General features: G+C 45.7%; 1 protein-coding gene across 2 annotated transcripts in view; it reads left to right on the forward strand.

Moving 5' to 3' along the window:
- The window catches only part of LOC138246451 (putative methyltransferase DDB_G0268948), a 232,465-nt gene that overhangs the window by 24,830 nt on the left and 183,542 nt on the right, over positions 1-24,093 (forward strand). The window contains exon 2 of one of the 2 annotated variants that reach the window (XM_069201066.1): positions 132-271. In XM_069201066.1, the coding sequence (XP_069057167.1) occupies positions 245-271 (27 nt within the window). In that variant the 5' untranslated portion in view covers positions 132-244. Of the gene's footprint in view, positions 1-131; positions 272-24,093 lie in introns of those variants that run through there. The other variant, XM_069201067.1, reaches the window with a different exon arrangement.

The raw sequence follows: 24,093 nt of genomic DNA on the forward strand, positions 1-24,093 counted from the left end.
CAACGCCAAGCATTTGCGCAAGTTCCTGTCTTATGCCCTTATTATTGCGTCTCTGGCTTTAGGGTTGTTCTGCAAATTAATCGTGCAAACATTTCATAATACAAATCCGGTCTCTATCTGTACCCTTCCAGGCACACTGCCTTCCCTCAGTTAGGCTCCAGCGAGCTGCACGCAGGAGATCTCTCTGAGCACTAAGGAGCTGCCTTCATCGACTTTCCACCCACCAGCGCAGCGGCCGCTCATCATGCAGGAAGACGCACCCACTGCAACAGTAAGCTGTACTTTTTATGTGTTTCCTTCTCTAGAACTACGACTGATGCAGCTGTGTTTAAACTGTGGGGCAGTAGACGTGTTTCAGCAGGAAGATTGTCCTCTGTGCACATCAGCAGAGAATATCAATTGGGAACCCTCATGCTTGGATATCAACATTTATAGCACACAGTTTTGCTCCATATCCGAATATAAAATGAACACAATTACTGTATTTCTTAAAATGAATTACACTGGAATATACGATATTTGATGCTGTGGGCTCTCAAAATATAGAGGAAACTATCAAGTTGTATAATAATGCCCAGGGATCCATTTCACCTCCGTCTGCTGTGGGTCATTCTACAGGTGTAGTAAATGAAACACATTAAACGCTGTACTCCATACAATTTCATTATCACTTTGCAAAGCGAAGATTGCACCATTACCCTGCCTTATAGTTGAGATTATCATGTCATAGTCCATTGCACTTCATTCCTTCAAAAGCACTTGCATGTGAATCGGGTCATGTTAGGCCAATGGTCTGCCTCAGAATTAGGGGTTTCAATGCACTATTCCTATGTGTGTCCTTATGTTGCCAAATGCACACTCTGCCCTAAATGAGAGCATTTCAATATTTTAATACAGTGAGGGTAAAATGATCCTAAGGGCATGTGGCTCCAACCCCGTATCTCTATGCGAGGAAAGTTATTTCCAATATTACAACAGTGATAGGCGGTGAGCTCAAATATTCATAACAGTTTACTCCTTTATGAATTTCACTCGGAAATATAAAGTGTTATTAAGGTTGGCGGTGCAGGGGTTACAATATTGTGTTTGAAGTATCAAGCTGCAACATTTTCTGAATCCACAATAATAACTTTCATGCCATTTATTTACAGCGTTATAGTGCTAGTAAAGATTGTGAATGATGTATTGTTGCTGCCTAGAAAGCCATCCTTTTGACCCACATAACCCCCATTTAACTGATACTGGTGGTTACTGACTCTGACTGTGCCCTGGGCTCTGTTACCCTGGCCCAAGGCAAGTTCTATGTTAAAAAGGTATAAGTAACTAGGCAGAATTACAATTGGTTCTGACAACTTGCCTGTAAATCCATAGTATATGGTAATGCATATAGGTTTAGGCACCCCAGAAGGGTTAAGGCACTTGTGGGTGCACTGCTGAGGTGTCCTGTTGTAGTGAATACTATTTGGTTTTATTGGGAATCAGGAGATAGCTTAGCCTTCTGGCTTGCAGGCCTGTGCCCCTGTCACCTAGTGACTATTAACCTACTTAGCCTGTTATATTTAAGAACATTTATTTAATTATTTCTTCCAAAATGGCTGCTATGTTTTTAGTTAGGAAGACGTTATCAGTGCCACTCTGTGAAAGCGTCACTGTCAGGGTAAACAAAAAAAACGAGACAAATAGATATCCACATCATGTACTTTCCCACTTATGTGTGACAGTAAAATAATGTTCCTTTTCAGGGGATTGTTTATATAAGTTTTGCCCTAAGCATGCCTTCTTATCTTTTGTTTGGGAACACACCTGCTTCTGGGGGTCCTACAAGATCTGTATAAATACATCTCACAAAGAAAAGGCTATCAGGGCGATTTCTATCAGATGCCATCAACACTATCTATGCTACGTCGCCTTGATGCAGACCCAGCCTTCGTGTCTTCACAGAGTTTGATCTAGAGACCTCATTCTAAAGTAACTAGGATGGGGGGACTCTTCACCTACTAATGGTACTGGCACATTAGGGTTATCACACCTAGCTCTCTTTAGGTTAAAGAATAGGCTCATCGGGTTAGGGAATTAGGGCCTATTTCACATCTATTTCAAATCTGATGTTATGGCAAGATTTGTATTCATGACTTTCATTTTTACAATTCTGTTTCTTGCATTGTTCATTATCCTAATCATTGAGCCCATGCATTTTACAGTAGATTGTTATCAAAACCTATTGAATACTTTACTGCATCTCCTCCATTGCCTGTGTGTGACTGAGACTTGTGGCTCATTTGACAAAAAGGGTAATCTCCGTTTAACCATGACTCTCCTAAGATGTTGCATTCTTGAGTCCATGCGTAAAGGCTGACACAAATCACCTTGTACTATTTGGGTTTTTGGTGAGTGCTAGAAATGGGGTCTTTGGTTGACAGTCAGGTTACCCCCTGTTCAAGCAAGGACCCTCACTCTAGTCAGGGTAAAAGAGAATCACCCTCAGCTAACCACTGATTACCCCCTTGGTAGCTTGGCAGAGCAGTGGGCTTAACTTCAGAGTGCTAGGTGTAAAGTATTTGTACCAACACACACAGTAACTTAATGAAATACTACAAAATGACACAACAACAGTTTAGACAAATAGGAAGTATTTATCTAAACAAAACAATACCAAAACGACAAAAATCCGACATACACAAGTCAAGTTATGAATTTTTAAAGATTAAACAAAAAAATAGCACTTAGAAACACAAAATGCTTCGATGAGGTGTTAACACAGCATCGTGACGGAGTCGTTCCCAACAAGCTGACACCCGCGGCGCCGGACACAGAGTCGCGTAGACTCCCAAGTACAGTACCTTTGGTGAAGAGTGAAAACAGGTCGATGCGCGAAGGCGGTGATCACGGCTTCTGTGCGAAACGTTGAATACGGGCACTTCAAGCGGCGTCGGTCACAACGTGGTGCGGCGACTTCCACAGAGTGACAGACTACAGCGGGGCTGCAGCTGTGTTGGGCCTGCGAAGGTCGTCGCGTTCCAGCGAAGATCACGGAGTCGGTTGCAGGCGGCATCACCGGATTCAGCAGCGGCGTCGGTCCGAAGTCGTCCGAAGTCGATTTCCTTGGATTTCCACCAGCTTTCAAGGGCACCACTTGTCAGAGCAGGAGTCTCTCCAGAGACTCCAGGTGCTGGCAGAGAGAAGTCTTTGCTGTCCCTGAGACTTCAAACAACAGGAGGCAAGCTCTAAATCAAGCATTTGGAGATTTCTTAACAAGATGGTAGGCATACAAAAGTCCAGTCTTTGCCCTCTTACTCTGGCAGAAGCAGCAACTGCAGGATAGCTCCACAAAGCACAGTCACAGGCAGGGCAGCACTTCTCCTCAGCTCTTCAGCTCTTCCCCAGGAGGAGATTCCTCTTGGTTTCCAGAAGTGTTCTAAAGTGTGTGATTTTGGGTGCCCTTCTTATACCCAATTCCTCCTTTGAAGTAGGCCTACTTCAAAGTAAAGTCTCTTTTGAATGTGAAATCCTGCTTTGCCCAGGCCAGGCCCCAGACACTCACCAGGGGATCGGAGACTGCATTTACAGTTAAAACTTGCACACACAGACACTGCAATGGCAGGTCTGAGTCATGATTACAGAGCTACTTATGTGGGTGGCACAACCAGTGCTTCAGGCCCACTAGTCGCATTTGACTTACAGGCCCTGGCACCTCTAGTGCACTTTACTAGGGACTTACTAGTAAACCAAATATGCCAATCATTGATAAGCCAATTACATACACATTTTATAACGGAGCAGTTGCACTTTAGCACTGGTTAGCAGCGGTAAAGTGCCCAGAGTAACAAAAACAGCAAAATCAGAGTCCATCACACATCAACATCCTGGGGAACAGAGGCAAAAAGTTAAGGGAGACCACGCCAAGGATGAAAAGTCTAACAGTGAGGTACTGCTTGTGAGCCAGTGGGTTGGACCGACAGTTGCGACTTGTTGTAGGATTGAGCTAGTCGTCTATAAACAAAAGTGCTGCCATCCCTAAACCAGCGGTCTTGCCTAGAGCAAGTGTCCAACTACTACATGGTGCCGCCAATGACAGTGTTATGGCACTAATTTACGGATGCCCTGAGTATCACTGTCTCACACACAATAGGTACCCTGAGTACCATTATACAGAGACATCCATAGTCTGTGGGAAGATCCTCCTCAGCTGAACAGGGAGCACCTAACTAGGATGTAGGTTGTTCGAGCTCGAACTCTTAAAAGGACTTTAACTCCATTTGGTGTTCCATCTCTTTATCCATTTCATAATATGTCTAATGCCATAGGCATTCCTGAGAATTTCAGACATGCATTAACACTCCATCTGATAGCTCATGGCTTGCCAGATGAGGGATGGGATTACATTCATTTTAGAAGCTAATAAAGCTTACCAAACAGAAACATTCTATTCCTGGGTTCCCTTTCCTGAGGAGGATAACACTACATTCACATTCCACACGTACAGAGTTGCAAACGTACCACTACGGTACCAAGCATACCAGTATCTTGAAATACGGATTACTTATGAAGAATATCAGAAACGTAAGAATAGATCCTTTAGGTAATGACGGACCACTGTGGCCTTTGTTTACCACATATACACCACACCCCAGTGTACAAAACATGCAGGCAGCTGATCTGCGCAATTTATACCTTGAACTAGTAAAAATATATGGATGACTCATTCAGTTCATAATGTGAACTCTGAAGACCACACCAGGGCGTCCAGCACCGCTGGATATCAATTGGTTACTACTGGGATTAACCCCCAAACAGTACATTCTATTATGAGAAAGTGCCCACGGAACAAGTTGTTCTGGATAGCTCAGAAAACTAATCAGCAGGAAGCTGTGTTTCCCCATATTTGAACACAGGAAAAGCATAAAATTCACACGATGTGTGCATTCAGAATAGTTCCTTCAGTGGATGATTGTGCCACATTGGGTAGATACTACCACACATGGTACCCAGACACTTGCCAATTTAACGGAAATGTTAAAACATTCAGAATGAGCACAGGAGTGTTAGCTGCTCCAGCCCCAGATTTGGGGATGAAATTAATGAGTAACTTCGATGCAGTCTCCTCAAGATAATTAGTAATATTAAAGTGAAAGAAGTAGTGTTGGCTATACGCCAGCGGCTCCGAGAGATTCCACACTTGAACAGGAGAAACAGCTACCAAAAATAATTTCCGATACTTAAACCAGTATAGGATGGGATGGTTTGGGAGCGAACCCGTAAAAGCCTGAAATGCAGAGTACCACCCCCAAGCAAAGTACCAAACAAGCACAGGAGGGTTCTAAAAAGTGCTGGGATAAACAAAAGCAAATTTGAAACAGGAGAAGTCAGAGAGCAGACTCTCCACACCCGGATAATTCCAAAAGGAGATATAGGCCCTCATTTTGACTTCGGCAGACAGAAAGCCTGTCTGCCAAAGGCCCCTATTACTAGTTTATCGCTGGGTCACGGGCGGAAACAGATTTCCTCCCAGTGGCCCAGTGGGAAACACCCCACATTATTGATGCCGGCTCATAATTGAGTTGGCGGCAAGATAGCTGTGCGTCGGGTGCACCAGCCCTGTCACGCTTTTCACTGTCTGCAAAGCAGACAATGTAAAGTGTGACAGGTCTGGTCATGGGGGCCCCTGCACTGCCCATGTCCTTGGGACCCCCTACAGCCTGTCTCTGCCAGCAATTACATGGCAGTGCAACCGCCATGCAAACGCCGACAGAGAGAGGGATTGTAATCCCCAGGGCACTGCTGCTCTGGCAGTTTGAGACTGCCGGCACCTTCAGGCCACCGGCCGGCGGAAACGTGGCGGTGCCAGTGGTCCGACAGTGGTGCGTGCGCCACGGTCTTAATGTGGAGAGTGCCGCCACCCTCATAATTAGGGCTATAATCTCAGGATAAATATACAAGCACTTGACATATACTGATTCACATCCGTCTTGTTCCTTTCAGGAAGCACCGGATAGACGTAGCGAGAGAGTGTGATGGTCAGGGCAACGTCCTGACTACGTGAAACAGAAGAAAGATTCACCACCGTCTTCAGACGAAAAAGAAGACAAGTCCCCACAACAAAAGCCACAGTTTAAAAAGAGAAAAGGTGGTAGCACTATCAATGAAAAATGCCAGTACTCTTGAAAACGTTGCTGAAGAACAAGACACGGGCAGTGACACTGTCAGACAGCGCGGCAGAAGTCACAGTATGTTGCCAGAGTCTGAAACATCATCTTGATGCGACTGCAACTAGCAACTTTATTGCAGTTGAGAATGCAAACATGCGTGTTCTTCCACTGACAGGGGTTTATGATCCAAATATCCAGATTTAGGGAGACATAGAGCGCACCATTAGTGTAATATTCTGGGATGAACATAGTTGTGAATCCTACTGGTCGTAAGGGACTGGCCACCTGAGCAAGTCCGTAAGCTCTCACATGGTGAAGATGTCATTATGCCTTCTTTCTCTGATTTTGTTCCAGAAGCAGTAAAACAAGTCTACGCTGTCAACTAGGCTTTAGCACATGCACCTGCATTATACCTTAACCATGTAGGTTTGGATAAGGATTCTTCTTCCCATATAATACCGATCAGGTCTACACCCCAGCCTCAGCCTCAATATCCTGTTAAACACAAAGCCAAAGCTCAAATGAGGGAGATCCTCACTCAGCTTGAGTACCAGGGTGTTATTGAGCCCTGTGTCTCTGCAATGAATAACCCATTATTCCCCATTGCAAAACCAAACCATTCATATAGAATAGTCTTAGATTATAGACATTTAAACAGTCATATACGCACATACACATTACAAATTTACACAGCACCGCACTAATAAACAACACAATGCGTAAAAAATACGAAACAACCTTGGATATCTCCAATGGTTTCTTCTGCCAGAACTCAGCACATGAAAGTCGGGACCTGAGGGCATTCTCATTAGACTCAAAAAAGTGCTTCTGTTGTTTGCCCCAAGGCTATAAGAACAACCCAGGGCTGTTCTCAGCCCATGTAAGATCAATGTTGCATGATATTGACCCTGAGACGTTGTCCTATGTGGATGATATCTATCTCACAGATGATGACCTCAACATTCATCTTGCCAGGGTCTATCTGATTGTTCTAGAATTCGCAGGCCTTGGCTACAAATTCGTTTTTAGGAATACTAAAATAGCCTTTCTCAGTGGATTGTTTCTGGGATATGAGCTATCAAATGATGGCAAGAGCTTGAACTGCACTCCAATCACCAAACACTATTAGGAAACTACTGTCTTTACTAGGCTTCTTCAACTTTGGCAGAACTCACATTGTTGATTGTGCACAACGCAGGTTTGCTGAGGATTCTGGGTAAGAAAACACTGGGGAAGCCACACAACTCACACATCCCTGGAAACCCTCAGGTGTCTAGTTTTCAGAAATGTCTGGGTTTGGTAGGTGTCCGCAGATAGCTGCTAAGCCCAGGACCAAAATTGCAGGTGCCGCCCTTGATAAAACAGAAAGTTTTGTAATAGATAATTTTGATGTGTCCATGTTGTGTTTTGGACCCTTCCCTGTTGCGGGCAGTATGTCTACCCACACAACTGAGGTACCATTTTTATCAGGAGTTGTGGGGGAATGCTGGGTGGAATGGAGTTTGTGGCTGTCCTCATATTCCAGAACTTTGCAGCATCGAAATATGAGGAAAAAGTGTTGTTGGCCACATTTTGAAGTTTGCTAAGCATTCTGGGTAAGAGAAACCAGTGAGAACCCCACAAGTCACCCCATCCTCGATTCCCCTATGCGTCTAGTTTTAAAAAAATTGACAGGTTTGCTAGGTTTCCCTAGGTGCCGGATGAGCTAGAAGCTAAAATCCACAGCTAGGCACATTGCAAAAAACAGGTCAGTTTTCATTAGAACAATTTGATGTGTCCATGTTGTGTTTAGGGGCATTTCCTGTTGCGGGCACTAGGCCTACCAACACAAGTGGGGTACCATTTTTATCGGGAGACTTGGGGGATGCTGGGTGGAAGGATATTTCTTGCTCCTCTCAGATTCCAGAATTTTCCATCACTGAAATGTGAGGAAAAAGTGTTTTTTTGCCAAATTTTGAGTTTTGCAAATGATTCTGGGTAATAGAACCTGGTGAGATCGCCACAAGTTACCCCATCCTGTGTTCCCCATCGGTGTTTAGTTAAAAAAAATGCACAGGTTTGGTAGGTATTCTTAGGTGCCGGCTGAGATAGAGGACAAAATCCACAGCTAGGCACTTACCAAAAAAACATCAGTTTTCAATGTAAAAATGTTATGTGTCCATGTTGCGTTTTGGGGTGTTTCCTATCACGGGCACTAGGCCTACCAACACAAGTGAGGTACAATGTTTATCAGGAGACGTGGGGGAATGCTGGGTTGAAGGAAGTTTGTGCTCCTCTCAGATTCCAGAATCTTTCCAGAAAAATTCCAGGGCCATTTCCACGGACTTTGTCAGTGCGGGGACACCATTACACGTGTGCACTACATATAGGTCAATACCTATATGTAGCTTCACAATGGTAACTCCGAATATGGCCATGTAACATGTCTAAGATCATGGAATTGTATTCCCATTCCAAATATGTTACTGGGGTGCCAATTCCATGCATCCCTGGGGCTCCGCTATGGACCCCGGGTACTGCCAAACCAGATCTCTGGGGTTTTCTCTGCAGCTACCACTGCTGCCACCCCATAGACAGGGTTCTGCCCTCCTGGGGTCTGGGCAGCCCAGTCCCAGGAAGGCAGAACAAAGAATTTCCTCTGAGAGAGGGTGTTACCCCTCTCCCTTTGGAAATAGGTGTTAAAGGCTGGGGAGGGGTAGCCTCTACCAGCCTCTGGAAATGCTTTGAAGGGCACAGATGCATAAACCAGTCTACACTGGTTCAGGTAACCCCCAGTACCTGCTCTGGTACAAAACTGGACAAAGGAAAGGGGAGTGACCACTTCTCTGTCCATCACCACCCCAGGGGTGGTGCCCAGAGCTCCTCCAGTGTGTCCCAGACCTCTGCCATCCTGGATCCAGAGGTGTGAGGGCACGCTGGAGGCCTCTGAGTGGCTAGTGCCAGCAGGTGATGTCAGAGACCCCCCCTGATAGGTGCTTACTTGACTAGGTGGCCAATCCTACTCTGAGGGCTATTTAGGGTCTCTCCCGTGGGCTTTCCCTCTGATAACGACTTGCAAGAATTCACCAGAGTTCCTCTGCACCTCTCTCTTTGACTTCTGCCAAGGATCAAACTGCAACAAAGTAGCAAGAAGACTACCAGCAACATTGTATCGCCTAATCCTTCCGGCTTTCTCAACTGTTTCCTGGTGATGCATGCTTTGGGGGCTGCCTGCCTTCATCCTGCACTGGAAGCCACAAAGAAATCTCCCGTTGGGTTGACGGAATCTTCCCCCTGCTTCAGCAGGCACCAAACTTCAGCATCACTGGTACTTTGGGACCCCTCTCATCCTGACGAGCATGGCCCCTGGAACACAGGTGGTGGACCCAAGTGACTCAGACTCACTTGTTGCAGGATCTTCAGCTTCTTCCATCCAAAGGCAGCCATTGCACACCTTCATCCGGGGTATAGTGGGCTCCTGCCCCCCTGAACACTTTCACGACTCTTGGACTTGGTCCCCTTCCTTTGCAGGTCCTCAGGTCCAGAAATCCATCTTCAGTGCTTTGCATTCTGTTGTGGTCTTTGCAAACTCCTCTATCACGACTTTAGTGTGTTTCTGGTGAAATAGTAGTACTTTACTCTTACTTTCCAGAGTCTTGGGGTGGGGTAACTTGGACACCCTTAGTGTTTTCTTACACTCCCAGCAACCCTCTACACACTACACTAGCCTAGGGGTCCATTCGTGGTTCGCATTCCACTTTCTTAGTATATGGTTTGTGTTGCCCCTAGGCCTATTGCATCCTATTGTATTCTACAGTGTTTGCACTACCTTCTGACTGTTTTAATTACCTGATTTTGGGTTGTGTGTATATTTTGTGTATTTTACTTACCTCCTAAGGGAGTATATCCTCTGAGATATTTTTGGCACATTGTCAATAAAATAAAGTACCTTTATTTTTAGTAACTCTGAGTATTGTCTTTCTTATGCTATAGTACCTATATGATATACATGCTCTGCTACAGCTACCTCTAGCAGCCTAAGCTGCTAGAACACTACTAATCTACTAATAAGGGATAACTGGACCTGGCAAGGTGTAAGTATCATCAGTTACCCACTATAAGCAAGGCCAGCCTCCTACACTCCCAGACAGTATGAGGGGTATGATGTGTCTCAATGGGCCATCAACTGGCAGGATGGGGGGCAGAATTGAGCATAGCGCCTCTTGCACATGCAGTGTGTCCTGTCTCCTCACAATAGACCTAACAACCCTGTATTTTCACTGCAGCCAGCTTGGAGTCACGGCTGGGGAATCAAGCAATTCAGAGAACTTCAAAGAACTTTTCCAGAAACTTCTATCACCATCCAGGAGAAGGGCACCATGTTATAAAATAGGACCTTCAGACCCATTGTTCAATTCACTAATGGACCTGTGGAAGGACTCTCAGAGGACTGCCTGCAGCTGTGATCTGCTGTGCACTTGCCAACTGCTGCTGTACCTGGAAGGACTGCTTTGCTTCCTGGAGGCTCCTTTAAACCCTCAGAGTCTGACTCTGCTGTTGAGCCCTGCAACTACACCTACACCCAGGTCTATAAGAAATGACTCCAAGGGCTAGTGTGCTGGCATCCTGTTAAGAGCCACAGGGAAATATCAGGCTCTCACCATCTTGCTCCCACAACTAGACCGGGTCTGAGTGAGTCCTGAACCTCCAAGAGATCTCCATCCACTTGTGGACCCTAGGATGTGGTGCTAACAGTGCCAAGATGGCCATTTTCCAACACTGAGGAAATTTGGTCAAAAACGCTCTGAGAACCAGGAGAGGACTGGGACCAACCTGTTCGCCTATACACCTGGAATGCAGCACCACTTGGATTCACTTTGTGGCTTCTCCCACTACATTCTTCTCCACAGCAGCAAATTGGTTAAATAGTCTTTCACCAAGGAGGTATCTGACCTTGTGGAAATGGTTTCAGCTACAGCCCACTGCTTTATCCAACAAGAGATTTTCGATTTCCATTTCGATTACTAAGTCCGAAGATTAAAATCACGATGGTTTTGCTCCACAGCCATCGAAGATGAGCATCCTTCCTCAGCCATTCCTGCAGCCTTGCCTCACTGAACTTCTGCCTTCTCAGACATTTTTCTTTCAAAATGTTTCTAGTCCTGAAGGTATGCGCTGGTCGGGCCCTAATCACTTCTTATATCCAAAAAGTGCTCCCTCGCAGTCGGTCTTAACTTTCAACGTTGACCCAGTCTTGCATGAGCAAGAAGTTGTGGCTCTTATCGTTTAGGTGCTATTTTGAACCTTAAGCTTTAAAAATTCATAACTCTGGTTCTACAAATTGGATTTTTGTTGTTTTGGTGTCAAACAATTTATTAAAATGTACTCTATTTTTCTAAATTGGTTTGGGATTTTTCTTGTGCCATATTTTCACTTAATTACTGTTTGTATGCTGCAAATATATTTCACACATTACATTTAAGTTAAGCCTGACTGCTTTTTGTGCAAAGCTGCCCAGGGTTAAGCTCAAGTTAATTTAGTGATGTTTTGTGGTTCGCCCTGCAGGGAATTGTGGCTGTTGCTTGACTTGGTATCACACCCCAGTCAACCAACAATCCAATTCCTCACACCTAGGAACTGATCTATGCCAAAGAATTCAGTGAGCTTGCTTTACTACAAATTTTGCGGAAAGGTTGTCCGCACCAAAGATGCCACACACTAGCTTCTCTATACAGTACCTGAGTTGTTTCATTGCTTTTAACTCAGGAATCTTGGCCATAGAAAGTCTCCTTCTTCTAGGGCACACTTTGAGATCTTCAGTTTATGCTGAACATTTGCCTTCTCCACTTCCCGATCTTTTTGCAGATTTGCTTGCATTTTAGTCACATCTTCCACATCTGATATCCTCTATTCAGATAGGTCCAGTTGCATCTGCTGTTACTCCAGGTCATCATAACATCAAGTTGCATTGTGTCTATTGTAGGTAGGCAGCCTTTGATTTCTAGCAGAAATGTCCTTACAGTAGCTCTGAGGAGGTGGTTCTGACCATCTAATTTGTCCAGTTTTTTTTTTCTTTTTGATTACCTGGTTTTAGACCTTTTACTGTGGTACAGACCCATAACCGGTGACTCACCCATAATAAACTCTTGGTATATGGATTGCACATGTTTACTGCCAGGGTCCACCTTTTAAGATAAGGCTGCTGTGACGCACCGAAGGATAAGAGGCACGTGGCTGGTGACATGTGAACATGTGTGCACGTGTACACGGGTGTGAAAGCTATACGTGGGAGACTCCTGTCGTGCACAGCCTGAGAACTGTTTGCAGGTAGCCTGGCACAGAAGGGACTATGCAGGGTTGAGTGTAGACCTGGGATAGATCTTATAATGTGGGCCTACACAGAGAAAGTCAGTGTGGTTTACTATCCTATCTGAGTGACACTCCATTATACACTTATGGGAAGGCTGCCATAGGGTGCAGCTCCACTCACCTTTGGACTACATACTCCAAAGTTGTAGTGATATACATTGTAACTTTTGTGAAAAGAACAATTCTGTAAAGTCCAAAGACATATCTGTACCACGTGTGGGTCATCCAGGAATGCCATATTTCTCTGGCTCAGCTCAGGATCCGAGCCCAGGCCTTTTGTGACCCTGCTTGGCTGGATTAGTTACTATTCTTTCTAGCGGAGGGAACATAGGCTCCCCCCTTCCACAAAAGGAGCAACTAAGAGTGCTTAATCCAGCTCCTGAGAAGGAAAGAGGTGGGCAGACTGCTCTATATCAATCTACCAGCTGTCATCCTGTGCCAGGAAAGAGGGCCTGCCAAACATCACTAAACAAAAATGGAGCCCATACCTCTGGCCCCAAACCAGGAGGGCCACTCTTTTGAAGATTTGCTGGATAACGCCCTGGCAGTGATGTCAGGGAGGGGTAGAGCTGAGACCCCCAGAGCACATGTAACAAGAGACTTGTGGTTGAGGGCATTTTGAGCTATCCCAGAAGATTGTGCAGGGAGGTTGGGACAGGGGCAGAGAGATGATCTGGCACATCCAGATAGGCCAGAGGTGCATTACTGCTAGACACTCCTGTACCCACTTGAAAGGTCCTGCACAATCAAGAGAGCTCACTTCTGGTTGTGTGTTTCTGCTGGAGACTGGGACTGGAGGCTGGCGCCATAGATAGTTGGAAAAAGAACCTCCTGACTGCCATCTGGGTTAGGGACTATGAATCTGATTGATCCCAGGACCAGTGGGACACTACCCAGGATCAGAGAAGCTAGTCCCCTTATGCCCCCTGAGGACCAGTTGAGGACTTCTGCGCAAGGAGGAGAGACCCAGTTGTAGTTTGGACTCTTGCTCTGGGCAAGACTGCTGGTTTAAGGAATGACAGTACTTTTGTTTGTAGGCGACTATGCCTATCCAACAACAAATTTGCAACTGTTGTCCCAACCTTACCGGCTCACTAGCAGCACCTCACCAGAAACACAAGAGTAAAAGGTGATTTGTGGCAGCCTTTATGCATGGACTCGAGAATAAGGCATCTCAGGCAGTGTCATGTTAAATGGAGATTACCCCTTTCTCACAGATATATCATGTCTCATACAAACGCAGGCAATGACAAAGATGCAGTAAAGTTTCAATTGTTTTTATTTAACACAACTTCAATTTGCGATTTGTTGCATGGGCTGCAATGATTAGGATAATGAATAGTGCAAGAAAGACAAGAGTCATTATTACAAAGACCCCCACCATCTTGCAATGCATGTAAAAGACATAAGAGGTGTAATATGCCCCAATACCCTAATATGATAGGCCTAACCTCCTACCTAAAGGAGATCTGGGTTTGTTAAACCTAATCTGCCAATTCCATGTCCATGAGAGGAGCCCCCAACCCTCATTACCTTGGAATGAGGTCTCTATCTCAAACTCCGCAGGGACACGAAGACTGGGTCAGCATAAAGACGACGTGCTGCATCGATATCAGCGATGGTGGCGATGCCCTCTAGTGGGAATCCCTATGATTATCTGCGATGTATTTATACAGATCTACCAGGAACCCTGATGTAGGTGTGTCCCCAAACAATATATAATAGACATGCTTTGGACGGCAATTATTATAAACAAATCCCCCGAAAGTATAGAGAGGGAAAATCCCTAAGTGTGAACACCTACTGTTTGTTTTTCTTTGTCGCTTGGTCTTGACGCCTTAGCGCGGCGGCACTGATAATGCAAAGCATAACAAGTGGCCTAACTATAAACAAGGCAGCCATCTTAGATGAATTAAATGATTAAGGCCCTGATTCTGATTCTGGCGGGCGGCGGAGGCCGCCCGCCAGAATTCAGCCCTCCATAATACTGCTCCGCAGTCAAAAGACCGCGGAGGGTATTATGAGTTTTTCCCTGGGCTGGCGGGCGGTCTCCAAAAGACCGCCCGCCAGCCCAGGGAAAAACTCCCTTCCCACGGGGATGCCGGCTCGTAATCGAGCCGGCGGAGTGGGAAGGTGCGACGGGTGCTGTTGCACCCGTCGCGTATTTCAGTGTCTGCTAGGCAGACACTGAAATACTTTGTGGGGCCCTCTTGGGCACAATGGCATGGGCACAGCAGGGGCCCCCAGGGGCCCCGCGGCACCCCCTACCGCCATCCTGTTCCTGGCGGGCGAAACGCCAGGAACAGGATGGCGGTAGGGGGTGTCAGAATCCCCCATGGCGGCGCAGCAAGCTGCGCCGCCATGGGGGATTCTAAGGGCAGCGGTAAACCGGCGGGAGACCGCCGGTTTACCCTTTCTGACCGCGGCCAAACTGCCGCGGTCAGAATGCCCTGCGGGGCACCGCCGGTCTGTCGGCGGTGCTCCCGCCGACCCTGGCCCCGGCGGTCTGAGACCGCCGGGGTTAGAATGAGGGCCTAAATGGGCTAAGACAGAGCAAGCTATGTAGGTTAAAGGTCACTAGGTGACGGGGGCACCAGTCTGCAAGCTAAAGGCTAAGCTAACTCCTGTAATCCCATTAACACAAACTAGGATTCACTGCAACCCAGAGGAAAACAAAATGAAAGGCTGGTGCAGGAAGTCAGTGAAACCATCACCCTGCAAAGTTTGTTATTTGTGAGGCCAGGAGGCCTGAAGAAAGTGCTTCGGGTGGCTAGGGCCAGCCACCAGGAGTGAAACAAGACCAAGATTGTCTAAATCAGCCCAACAGGGCCCGAATTATAACTGTTTAAATTTATGGTGATCTTTGACCCCTCACTGGCCAGCGTGAGTTAGCGGAGCTCCGCTGCCAGGTGATTGTTTACCCTCCAAGAGGGTAGCCAGGTCCCTGGAGGTTGCCCCCCAGAAGACAACAAGGCAGGGATGTGCTGTTGCACATTCCTCCTTGAAGTAGGAAGGAGCCCAAGACCCCATCCCTGTGCCTCATGAAGATCTTTGTTGTGAGGGAGTGTCATCATGGTTCCCATGTTTGAGGTGAGGAGAGGCTCAGGACCCTATCCCTGGGCCCGAGAAGAAAGATTGCAAGGGAGCACCGTCGCACTCCCCACGAGTATGGGAAAGGGTCTCCAGACCCCATCCTTGGGCGCCATATCCAAATGAAGAGGGGGGACTGCCTCTGCACATTCCCCAGACATGGCCAATGTTACCTGCTCCACCTCACCTGTGACTAGGGGGAGCAGGAAGGCCCACACCAGTGCGTGTATGCCCACAGGAGTAGACAACAGTCAGGAATGATGCCGCTGGCTCCCACAACAGCAGCCAGAGTGCTGGTACGTGGGGGAGCCGGCTCGGGCTACCCGGTGTGGGCTCTTGAGGCTGTCCCTCAACAGTGGTTGCGCAGGCGGTGCCCGGGTGGGACCAGGAGCCGCAAGAAGAAGACGTGTGGCACAAGGCCACTAACATCAATCCCAAGAGCGTGCTGCAAGCCTACCTTTCAAAAATAACAGGAAATTAAGACAGTGGTTCTCCCCTGGCACAGTGGGAGACTGGCTCATTACTTGTTCACTGCTATCTGAGGAGCACCTAATAATGCCTGCAGAGCTTGCAAAGGTTTATCTGTTTTTTGCCACATTTTCACTTTGTGGTGGCCCCATGAGAACGGGGTCACCACCAAAAGGATCTACAAGTGCAGGGGGAGCTTCAGGAGGAGTGCAGCCTTCCCTCAGGGCAAGTAAGTTACACACTAAAAATAACCTGTGCTTACTACCTGGTAGCTTGGCACAGAGGAGTCAAGCTTATCCCTAGAGGCAATGTGTAAAGCGTTAGTGCAGCGCACTCACACCACTGTTGCAATAAATACACCACAAAAGAGACTCCACACAGGGTGTATGAAAATGTGTTTCCTATATTATAAATACATCACAAGGCCAGAATGATATGAATAATGATTACTTTGCATACTATGCAATTCCTAATATAATAATATGCATTATTCTGACAAAGTAAAGCAAAACAACCTATGTCATACTATCAGAGCATTAAGTAGTACAACACTCATTATCCTGACAGTGTACCAGGAAAAAGAAGTCAAAAGTCCCCTTCCTAATTTGGTGGGACTCAAATAGGAAAAACCTCCAAGGATTTTGAGGGGTTTTTGAGTGCTTCTCATGCTGATGCTTTTGTTCTACAGATGGGAGCACTGCACCCTCAGGGTCAAATACTGTGGCTACAGTCCTTGTGGCCTGAACTGGTTTAATATGAGTTTTAATGTTGACAAATGCTTCTATGGGTGAAAGATGGTAATCACACACTTCTGTAACTATAAAAGTCATGACTTATAGGGATTTTGATTAAATGCCAGTATTTTTCTGGAAGGTAATTAGAAGTGCATACTGCTAGCACCCTCTAGGGGGTGAGAGAAAATGATTGCATAGTGTTGTAATTATAAATGTGATGCCTTTTAGGGTCTGTGGTTACAGTTGTTTTATTCACAGTAAAAGTAATGCTGAGTACCGAAATCATCGTAACATGTATTGATAGTGCCACTGGTGAATGCTTTAATGAAATAATAACGCTGATAACGATTCATGTTCAACAGTATCAATGCTTTTTTGACCATATCAAGAGTGTTCATTTAAAGTTATATTCAGCTACTGCATTTTATATATTTTGACATGTGATTTGTTGATCTGGACTTCCACTTGGAAGGAGTAAGAGGGATTATGCAATGTCACCAAGAAACATTTCCATCGCTTATGTATATTTGTAAATTGCTGCATACTGTTAATTATAAATGCACTATTTCTATTTTTAAAAGAAAAAACACAGACTGAACAATTATTTATTGAGTGTTATCACTACATATCTGTGAATGGGCATTGCTAGCCAATACCACCCCCCTTGAGTAGGCCTTAGACCTCTCTGTTTGTGAGAGTCAAGTACAACAGTGGGGTGTTTGGTGGCCAATGGAGGACAAATGTGGACACATTACCTGTGCAGGCCACAAAACTAATGACCCATTTTCCTGCCCTAAGTGTCCCAATGCCCAGCAGCTAATCAAGCCCTGCTCAGGAGCTGCCAGGTGAACAGGTTAATGCTATCCTTCTCCATGATTCACTCCCCTAGTACACAGGAAATCGCTTTTCAAAAGTACAAAGTTTACTGGCTCTCTGGACTTCCACTGCACATCATGTCACTAGTCTCCAATTCTGATGGAAATTATGAAAATATTTGGGTGCAGTATTGGGCTGATTAGTTCTCCAGCCACTGGAGACTGAGTAAGCCTTGGCTATCTTGTTTGGTGCCCTCTATGCCCCCAGCATCTTTTAAAATCTGCGTCCAAGTTGAATTTGGTTGCTGTTTCTGCGTCTGTCAAATTCCCTCTTTCCCTCCTTCCACTCAAGCAAGCTAGAGGTGCTCCTCTTTAAGCTTAATTCTCAGTCTTTGCTAATTTTAGATCAATTTCCATTTTGTTTCTTTAGGATATAATATTTAAGCAAGATGTTAACAGTCTAATATCCAACTTTTTAAAGTCTTCTTCTGCTCTGGAATGCACTGAGCATTTGCCTCCTTCCCGCTTGCAGTGCCAAAACTATCTACATGATGATGCATCAGGAACATTCTACAACCTTGATTCCATGATTGCTCTCTGCGCCTTTCAGAGCAGTTTATCCCAGTACTTTCTTCAACAGACTGACAGAGAAGAGTATCTTGATATTTACTAACTTCCAGTTAGCAAGAGAATTATCTTCATATCTGTTGGTCTAGACCATTAGCATTTTTCAGATTCAGGTCCTTCCTAGCAGTATTCCGGATTCTGATCCAAAATCCATGTCTGCTTTATTGCGTCTGAACATCCCTAAAGCTAACTTTTTTGAGTGGAGGGATGGTCCTTCTTCCACTGAGCCCTAGCCCTAGGGAAATCAATTCTTTGTTGTTAGACCTGGCATCCTTGGCTTGGTCCCCCCTGTCTTTTTGCCTCCGCTTCCTGTGTTTTTGACTGTGTGCTGGAATTTGTTTTTGTTGGTTTTGGTACTCTGGGCACTTTACCACTGCTGACCAATGCTAAAGTGCAAATGCTCTTTTTGTAATCTGTATGTGTTATTGGCTTTTCCGTGATTGGCATATTTGATTTACTAGTAAGTCCCTAGTAAAGTGCACTAGAGATGCCCAGAGCCTATTAAGCAAAAGCTACTAGTAGGTCAACCCACATGAGTAGCCCTGTCAACATGGCTCAGACCTGCCACTGCTGTTTCTGTGAGTGCAGTTTTATACTGCCTATTCAACCTGGCACGTGTACCCACTCGCCAGGCCCAAACCTTCCCTTTTTGTACATGTAAGGTATAACTAAGGTAGGCCCTAGGTAGCCCCATGGGCAGGGTACACTGTATGTTAATGGTAGGACATGTGCTTATGTGTTTTACAAACTGCCTTTCCGGGGTTTCCACTGCAGCTGCTGCTGCTGCCAACCCCTCAGACAGGATTCTGCCCTCCTGAGGTCCAGGCAGCCCTGTCCCAGGAAGGCAGAACAAAGGATTTCCTCTGAGAGAGGGTGTTACACCCTCTCCCTTTGGAAATAGGTGCGAAGACCCGTTGAGGAGTAACCCTCCCAGCCTCTGGAAATGCTTTGATGGGCACAGATGGTGCCCATCTCTGCATAAGCCAGTCTACACTGGTTCAGGGATCCCCCAGCCCTGCTCTGGTGGGAAAGTGGACAAAGGAAAGGGGAGTGACCCCTCCCTTGACCATTACCTCCCAGAGGAGGTGCCCAGAGCTCATCCAGTGTGTCCCAGACCTCTGCCACCTTGGAAACAGAGGTGTTGATGGCGCACTGGACTGCTCTGAGTGGCCAGTGCCAGCAGGTGACATCAGAGACTGATTACTGAATGTACTCACTGAGATACTTATGGCATATTGTCATAAAAATAAAGTAACTTTATTTTTAGTAACTCTGTGTATTGTGTTTTCTTATGATATTGTGCATATGATATAAGTGCTATAGTAGGAGCTTTGCATGTCTCCTAGTTCAGCCTAATCTGTTTTGCCATAGCTACCTTCTATCAGCCTAAACTGCTAGAAAGACCTCTATTTTGCTAATAAGGGATAACTGGACCTGGCACAGGATATAAGTACAACAGGGTACCCACTAAAGGGCCAGGCCAGCCTCCACAAATACTACCAAATTTGGTTTTCACTGTTGCAAGGCCTATCTGTCTCATAGGTTAACATGGGGGCTGCCTTTACATATATTTTAAGTACAATTTCCCTTTGGGAGCAGATAGAAGAATGGAGTTTGGAAACTCTGAACTCACAATTAAAAAAAAAAACATGTTTTGGTAAAGTTGGTTTTTGGATTGTCAATTTGAAAATGGCACTTTTAGAAAGTGCGCATTTTATTGCTTGACCATCCTGTGCCTTTGCCTGCTTGTGTATTCTATGTCTGGGTCAGATTGACAGATGCGCTGTTTGCGAATCTCCACTAGAGAGTGACACAAAGGGAGCTGGGGTGTAGCCTGCTTATCCTGATGAGTCTCCTGGGCTACAGTGAAGAAGGAGCAGCTGACACTTACACCTGAAAGGCTGTGCCTGCCTTCACACAATGCAGCCTCCATTCCCCTGGTGTGTCTCTGGATCCAGGCCTGGGAAAGGCAGGATCTTGTCAAAAACAGAGACTTTTGTTTGAAGTCTGCCAGCTTCAAAGGCAGAAACGGGTATAACTAGTGGACCCAAAAAAACATATTTTTATAACACTTCTCGATCAAGAGGAACCTCTGTCAAGAAGAAGAGCTGGAGAAGGAGTACTGCCCCTTTGCTGTGTGTGCTTTGCTGGATTGGCCTGCGGTTGCTGCTTTTGCCTTAGAAAGAAACAAGACTGCACTTTTCTGTGTTTCCTGCTGAAGGGCTTGGACTGAGCTTACCTCCTGTTAAGAAGTCTCAGGGATAGCAAAGACTTCACCTACCAGCTTCTGAGTTCACTTTCTGTGGAGTCTAACTTCCCAGGTGGTGCCTATTCCAGTTCTTGGGACCCTGAAAGTTAAAGCTGGTAAAAAAGTACAGTGATATCAAATGACTTTGGACTACATTGTACAGACGCTGCTTCCTGAACCCACGACTGAAGCCATGGTCCTTACTGTGGTGTGACAACACCACCATCATCGCAGGCCCAATGTCACAGCAGCTTCTAATGTCCCATGAGATCGGAGTGTCGTATCACTGACATTTGTGACACCCAACTTCACCATGGCGCTTGCAGCCCTGTGGCATAATCGCAACCCCTGTGAGTTCACACCACAGCGTCTTGACCCACTGGACATCGAACTCACCGGAAGTGTAAGGGACGGACATCTTGCACCCATCTCATCTCCGCCACTCCACAGCAAGGACCCAATGCTTCACACCAACGCCTCTGCTCTTCAGCTCCGCAGTATCGGAACCAATGCCATCTCAGATCCAGTGACACCTCGCTCCTCGACACCATGCACCAGCTTCTTTCCTCACTTTTCACAAGGTACTATACCTGGGGTCTGGGTGACTCCGTGACCAGCGCCATTGGTGTTACATTGTCACATTGTTAGGAATGACTCTGTCATGACGCCATGATAACACCGAATTGTAGTATTGGTGTTTCTAAGCATTACATTCAAGTTTAATCCTTGAAAATTCATAACTTTGCTCGTGTATGTTGTATTTTTGTCATTTTGGTCTTGTTTTCTTCAGATAAATATAAATATTGGCTATCTTTCAACTGGGGTTGTGTCCTTTTGTGGTGTTTTCACTGTATTACCTTGTGTGATTGTGCAAGTACTTTACACATTGCCTCTGAGATAAGCCTGACTGCTTGTGCCAAGGTACCAAGGGGGTGAGCAGGTGTTATTCTAGGTGTGCATCTCCATTACCCGGGCTAGAGTGCAGGTCCCTGCTTGGACAGAGTGCAAACTGACTGCCAACCAGAGACCCCATTTTTAACACTTGTCAGCTTCTATCTATCCTCAAATCCTTGAAAACTAAAAAAATATTGCTGCTATGGTTGCCAACATATGAAGTACCAGGAAATTGTAGGGCAGATATGATAATGAATCAATCAGTGATCAATCAGTGATGTTTGTTTTCATCTATTATTAGGAATGGTCAGCTGACTAAGTACAGTCTTATAAATAATTAGTTTTGAATGAAGACACAGTTAGAAATTGAGTTTCTGGTTGGTTAGAGTATGCACCTAAGCAAGGCAGGACTCACCAATCTAGTCAGGGCAAGTAAGTTACACATCAAATATGAAATGTGCTCACCCCCTGGTAGTTTGACACAGAACATTCAGGATTATCCTTGGAAGCAATGTGTAAATTGTTTGTGCAACACACAAGTAAATAAACCACAAAAGACTCCACAAGAGTGTATGAAAATATGTTTCTTACATTATAAATACATCACAAGACCGGAATGACATAAATCATGATTACTATGCATATTATGTAAATCCTAACATAATGCTGCTTAACCGCTAGAAGAATAAGGAGACACATTCCTCCCTAGTAGAAACATTACGGTAGTGCTGTGAGGATACTAGCATGTGGCTATCGGGTACAGAAACACCTGAGTGTCTTCCAGGAAGTGTACAGTTATTTGGTATCCAAACAGAAAAAAAGAAATCTGTCCCAAACAGTTGCTCCATGCTACTTTTGGGGCCCTCCTGGGAGGCTTCCCATACTAGGGAGCGTGGGAACATTACTAGCTCCATACTGCAGGTCCTTGTGGGAAGAAATGCACAAACACTGACGATCCCAGCGGTCCTCCGCAACGTGCTGAATCAATCGCGGCAGCTGCCTGCGCAGATACATAGCTGCTACTAGGGGTGGACAATGTACCTTCTAGCGGTTGGTGAGGTAACCCTGACCTGGCGACAGCCGTTGGTGCAAGTGTTGTTACACAGTCTGGTTTTGGTTGCTGGACAACGCATCACAGAGGTGGATGCACTGAGAGGTGCTGTGGCCATGACGAGAGCTGTGGCTCTGTTAGGTCTTGAGCATTATGACTCCAATGCCCAGTCTGGTCAGTGCAAGTCACTTGTGGAGACTGGAAGGCTCAACTTCATTCTTTCAGAAATCTTCCAGGGGCATGATGGCTCTGGCGGGAGTCACCCTTCAGCACAAGGCACACACAGGTGTAGAAGGATGAAGAGTGAACTCTCAACCTGTTCTGTACATCAGGACTACACTCCCCACACGCAGATCATGAAGGGGTGCTGAATGAAGCGCTGTCATACACAAATTCCTGGAAGCTGGAGTGGCCAAGCTCAAAGCGCCAATTCTGGGCAGTCTGTTGTCCCAGAAAAATACTTGGGGGGACACAAAGTTGGCAAGCAGGCCAGCTCATTAATGGCAATAAACAAGTGGTGGTCCCTCCTGCAGCCCAGCAGTAAACAGGCAAGAAGCCCCCACAGCTTAGCAGTTGATAGTAATGGCATAATAAAGTTTCTCTTGGCAGCTCATCAGTGTCCAGTGGGATCAAAGTCAAGGAGCAGCTGGCAGTAAATCAACACTAAAAAACAATCCATTGAGTACTTTATGCCACCCAACAAGTAGCAGGCAGCATAGCACAGCAGAAAAGCAGTCCAGATTAGTCATTTGTGCAGTGCAGCAGTCATTCTGACAAAGGTTCGGTCCCAGTGTCAAAAGTGCTCTGAAAACATGGGGTCAGGGCCCCTGTACATATACTGAAAAAGGTCTTTGATGTAAGGGGTGACTTTAAAGGAACCCTTTCAAGTGTAACACAGAACCCATTCAACCAAGCCCTGACTCTAGACATCAGTAAGGGGTAAATCAGCCCTTTGTGTGAGAGCAGGACACAATGAATTGATATGTAAGGTATGAACAACCTCTCCCTCTCCCATCCCTGGAGGACTGTCAGTGTGCACATGAATGCAGCTGTATCTCCTGTCACACAAAACCCTTCCTGTGTTGTTACTGTCTGGAAAGTATGCACTAAGTGTAACTGTCACTCTGCGCTTAACATGAATTGGAGTCAGGCTGCGAAGCACAGAGAGTTACAATCACAGAGAAATGCTCATTTCTAAAATAGTAATGTAAAATAAAACTACAACAGTAAGCAGGATTTCTCACTACCATTCTAAACATTCTAAACTTCACAATGCTACTCCCTTCCGGTCAGAAATTACTACTTAAAAATATAAGGGAATTTCCAATGCTAATGCTAACCTATGTAAGGAGCAGCCCTCACATTAGTGAAAAATAAAATAGGCTGTTTGACACTACTAGGACATATAAAACATAACAGTACATGTTTTTCCTTTTACATACACAGTATCCTACCCATAGGGTTAACTAGGGTCTACCTTATTAGAGAAGTAGGTGTAGTAAAACGGGATTGTAGGACTTGACAAGTAGTTTGTAATGCCAAGTCAATGTGTCAGTAAAAAGGCACACACAGGCCCTGAGGTTTGAAAGGCTACTTCTGTGGGTGACACAATCAGCGCTGCGGGCTCACTGGTAGCTTTTACAGGAACTGGGTATATGGTTTACCATTTTGC

Source organism: Pleurodeles waltl, chromosome 7 (genome assembly GCF_031143425.1).
Source record: "Pleurodeles waltl isolate 20211129_DDA chromosome 7, aPleWal1.hap1.20221129, whole genome shotgun sequence".
In the NCBI taxonomy this organism is placed as follows: Eukaryota; Metazoa; Chordata; class Amphibia; order Caudata; family Salamandridae; genus Pleurodeles; species Pleurodeles waltl.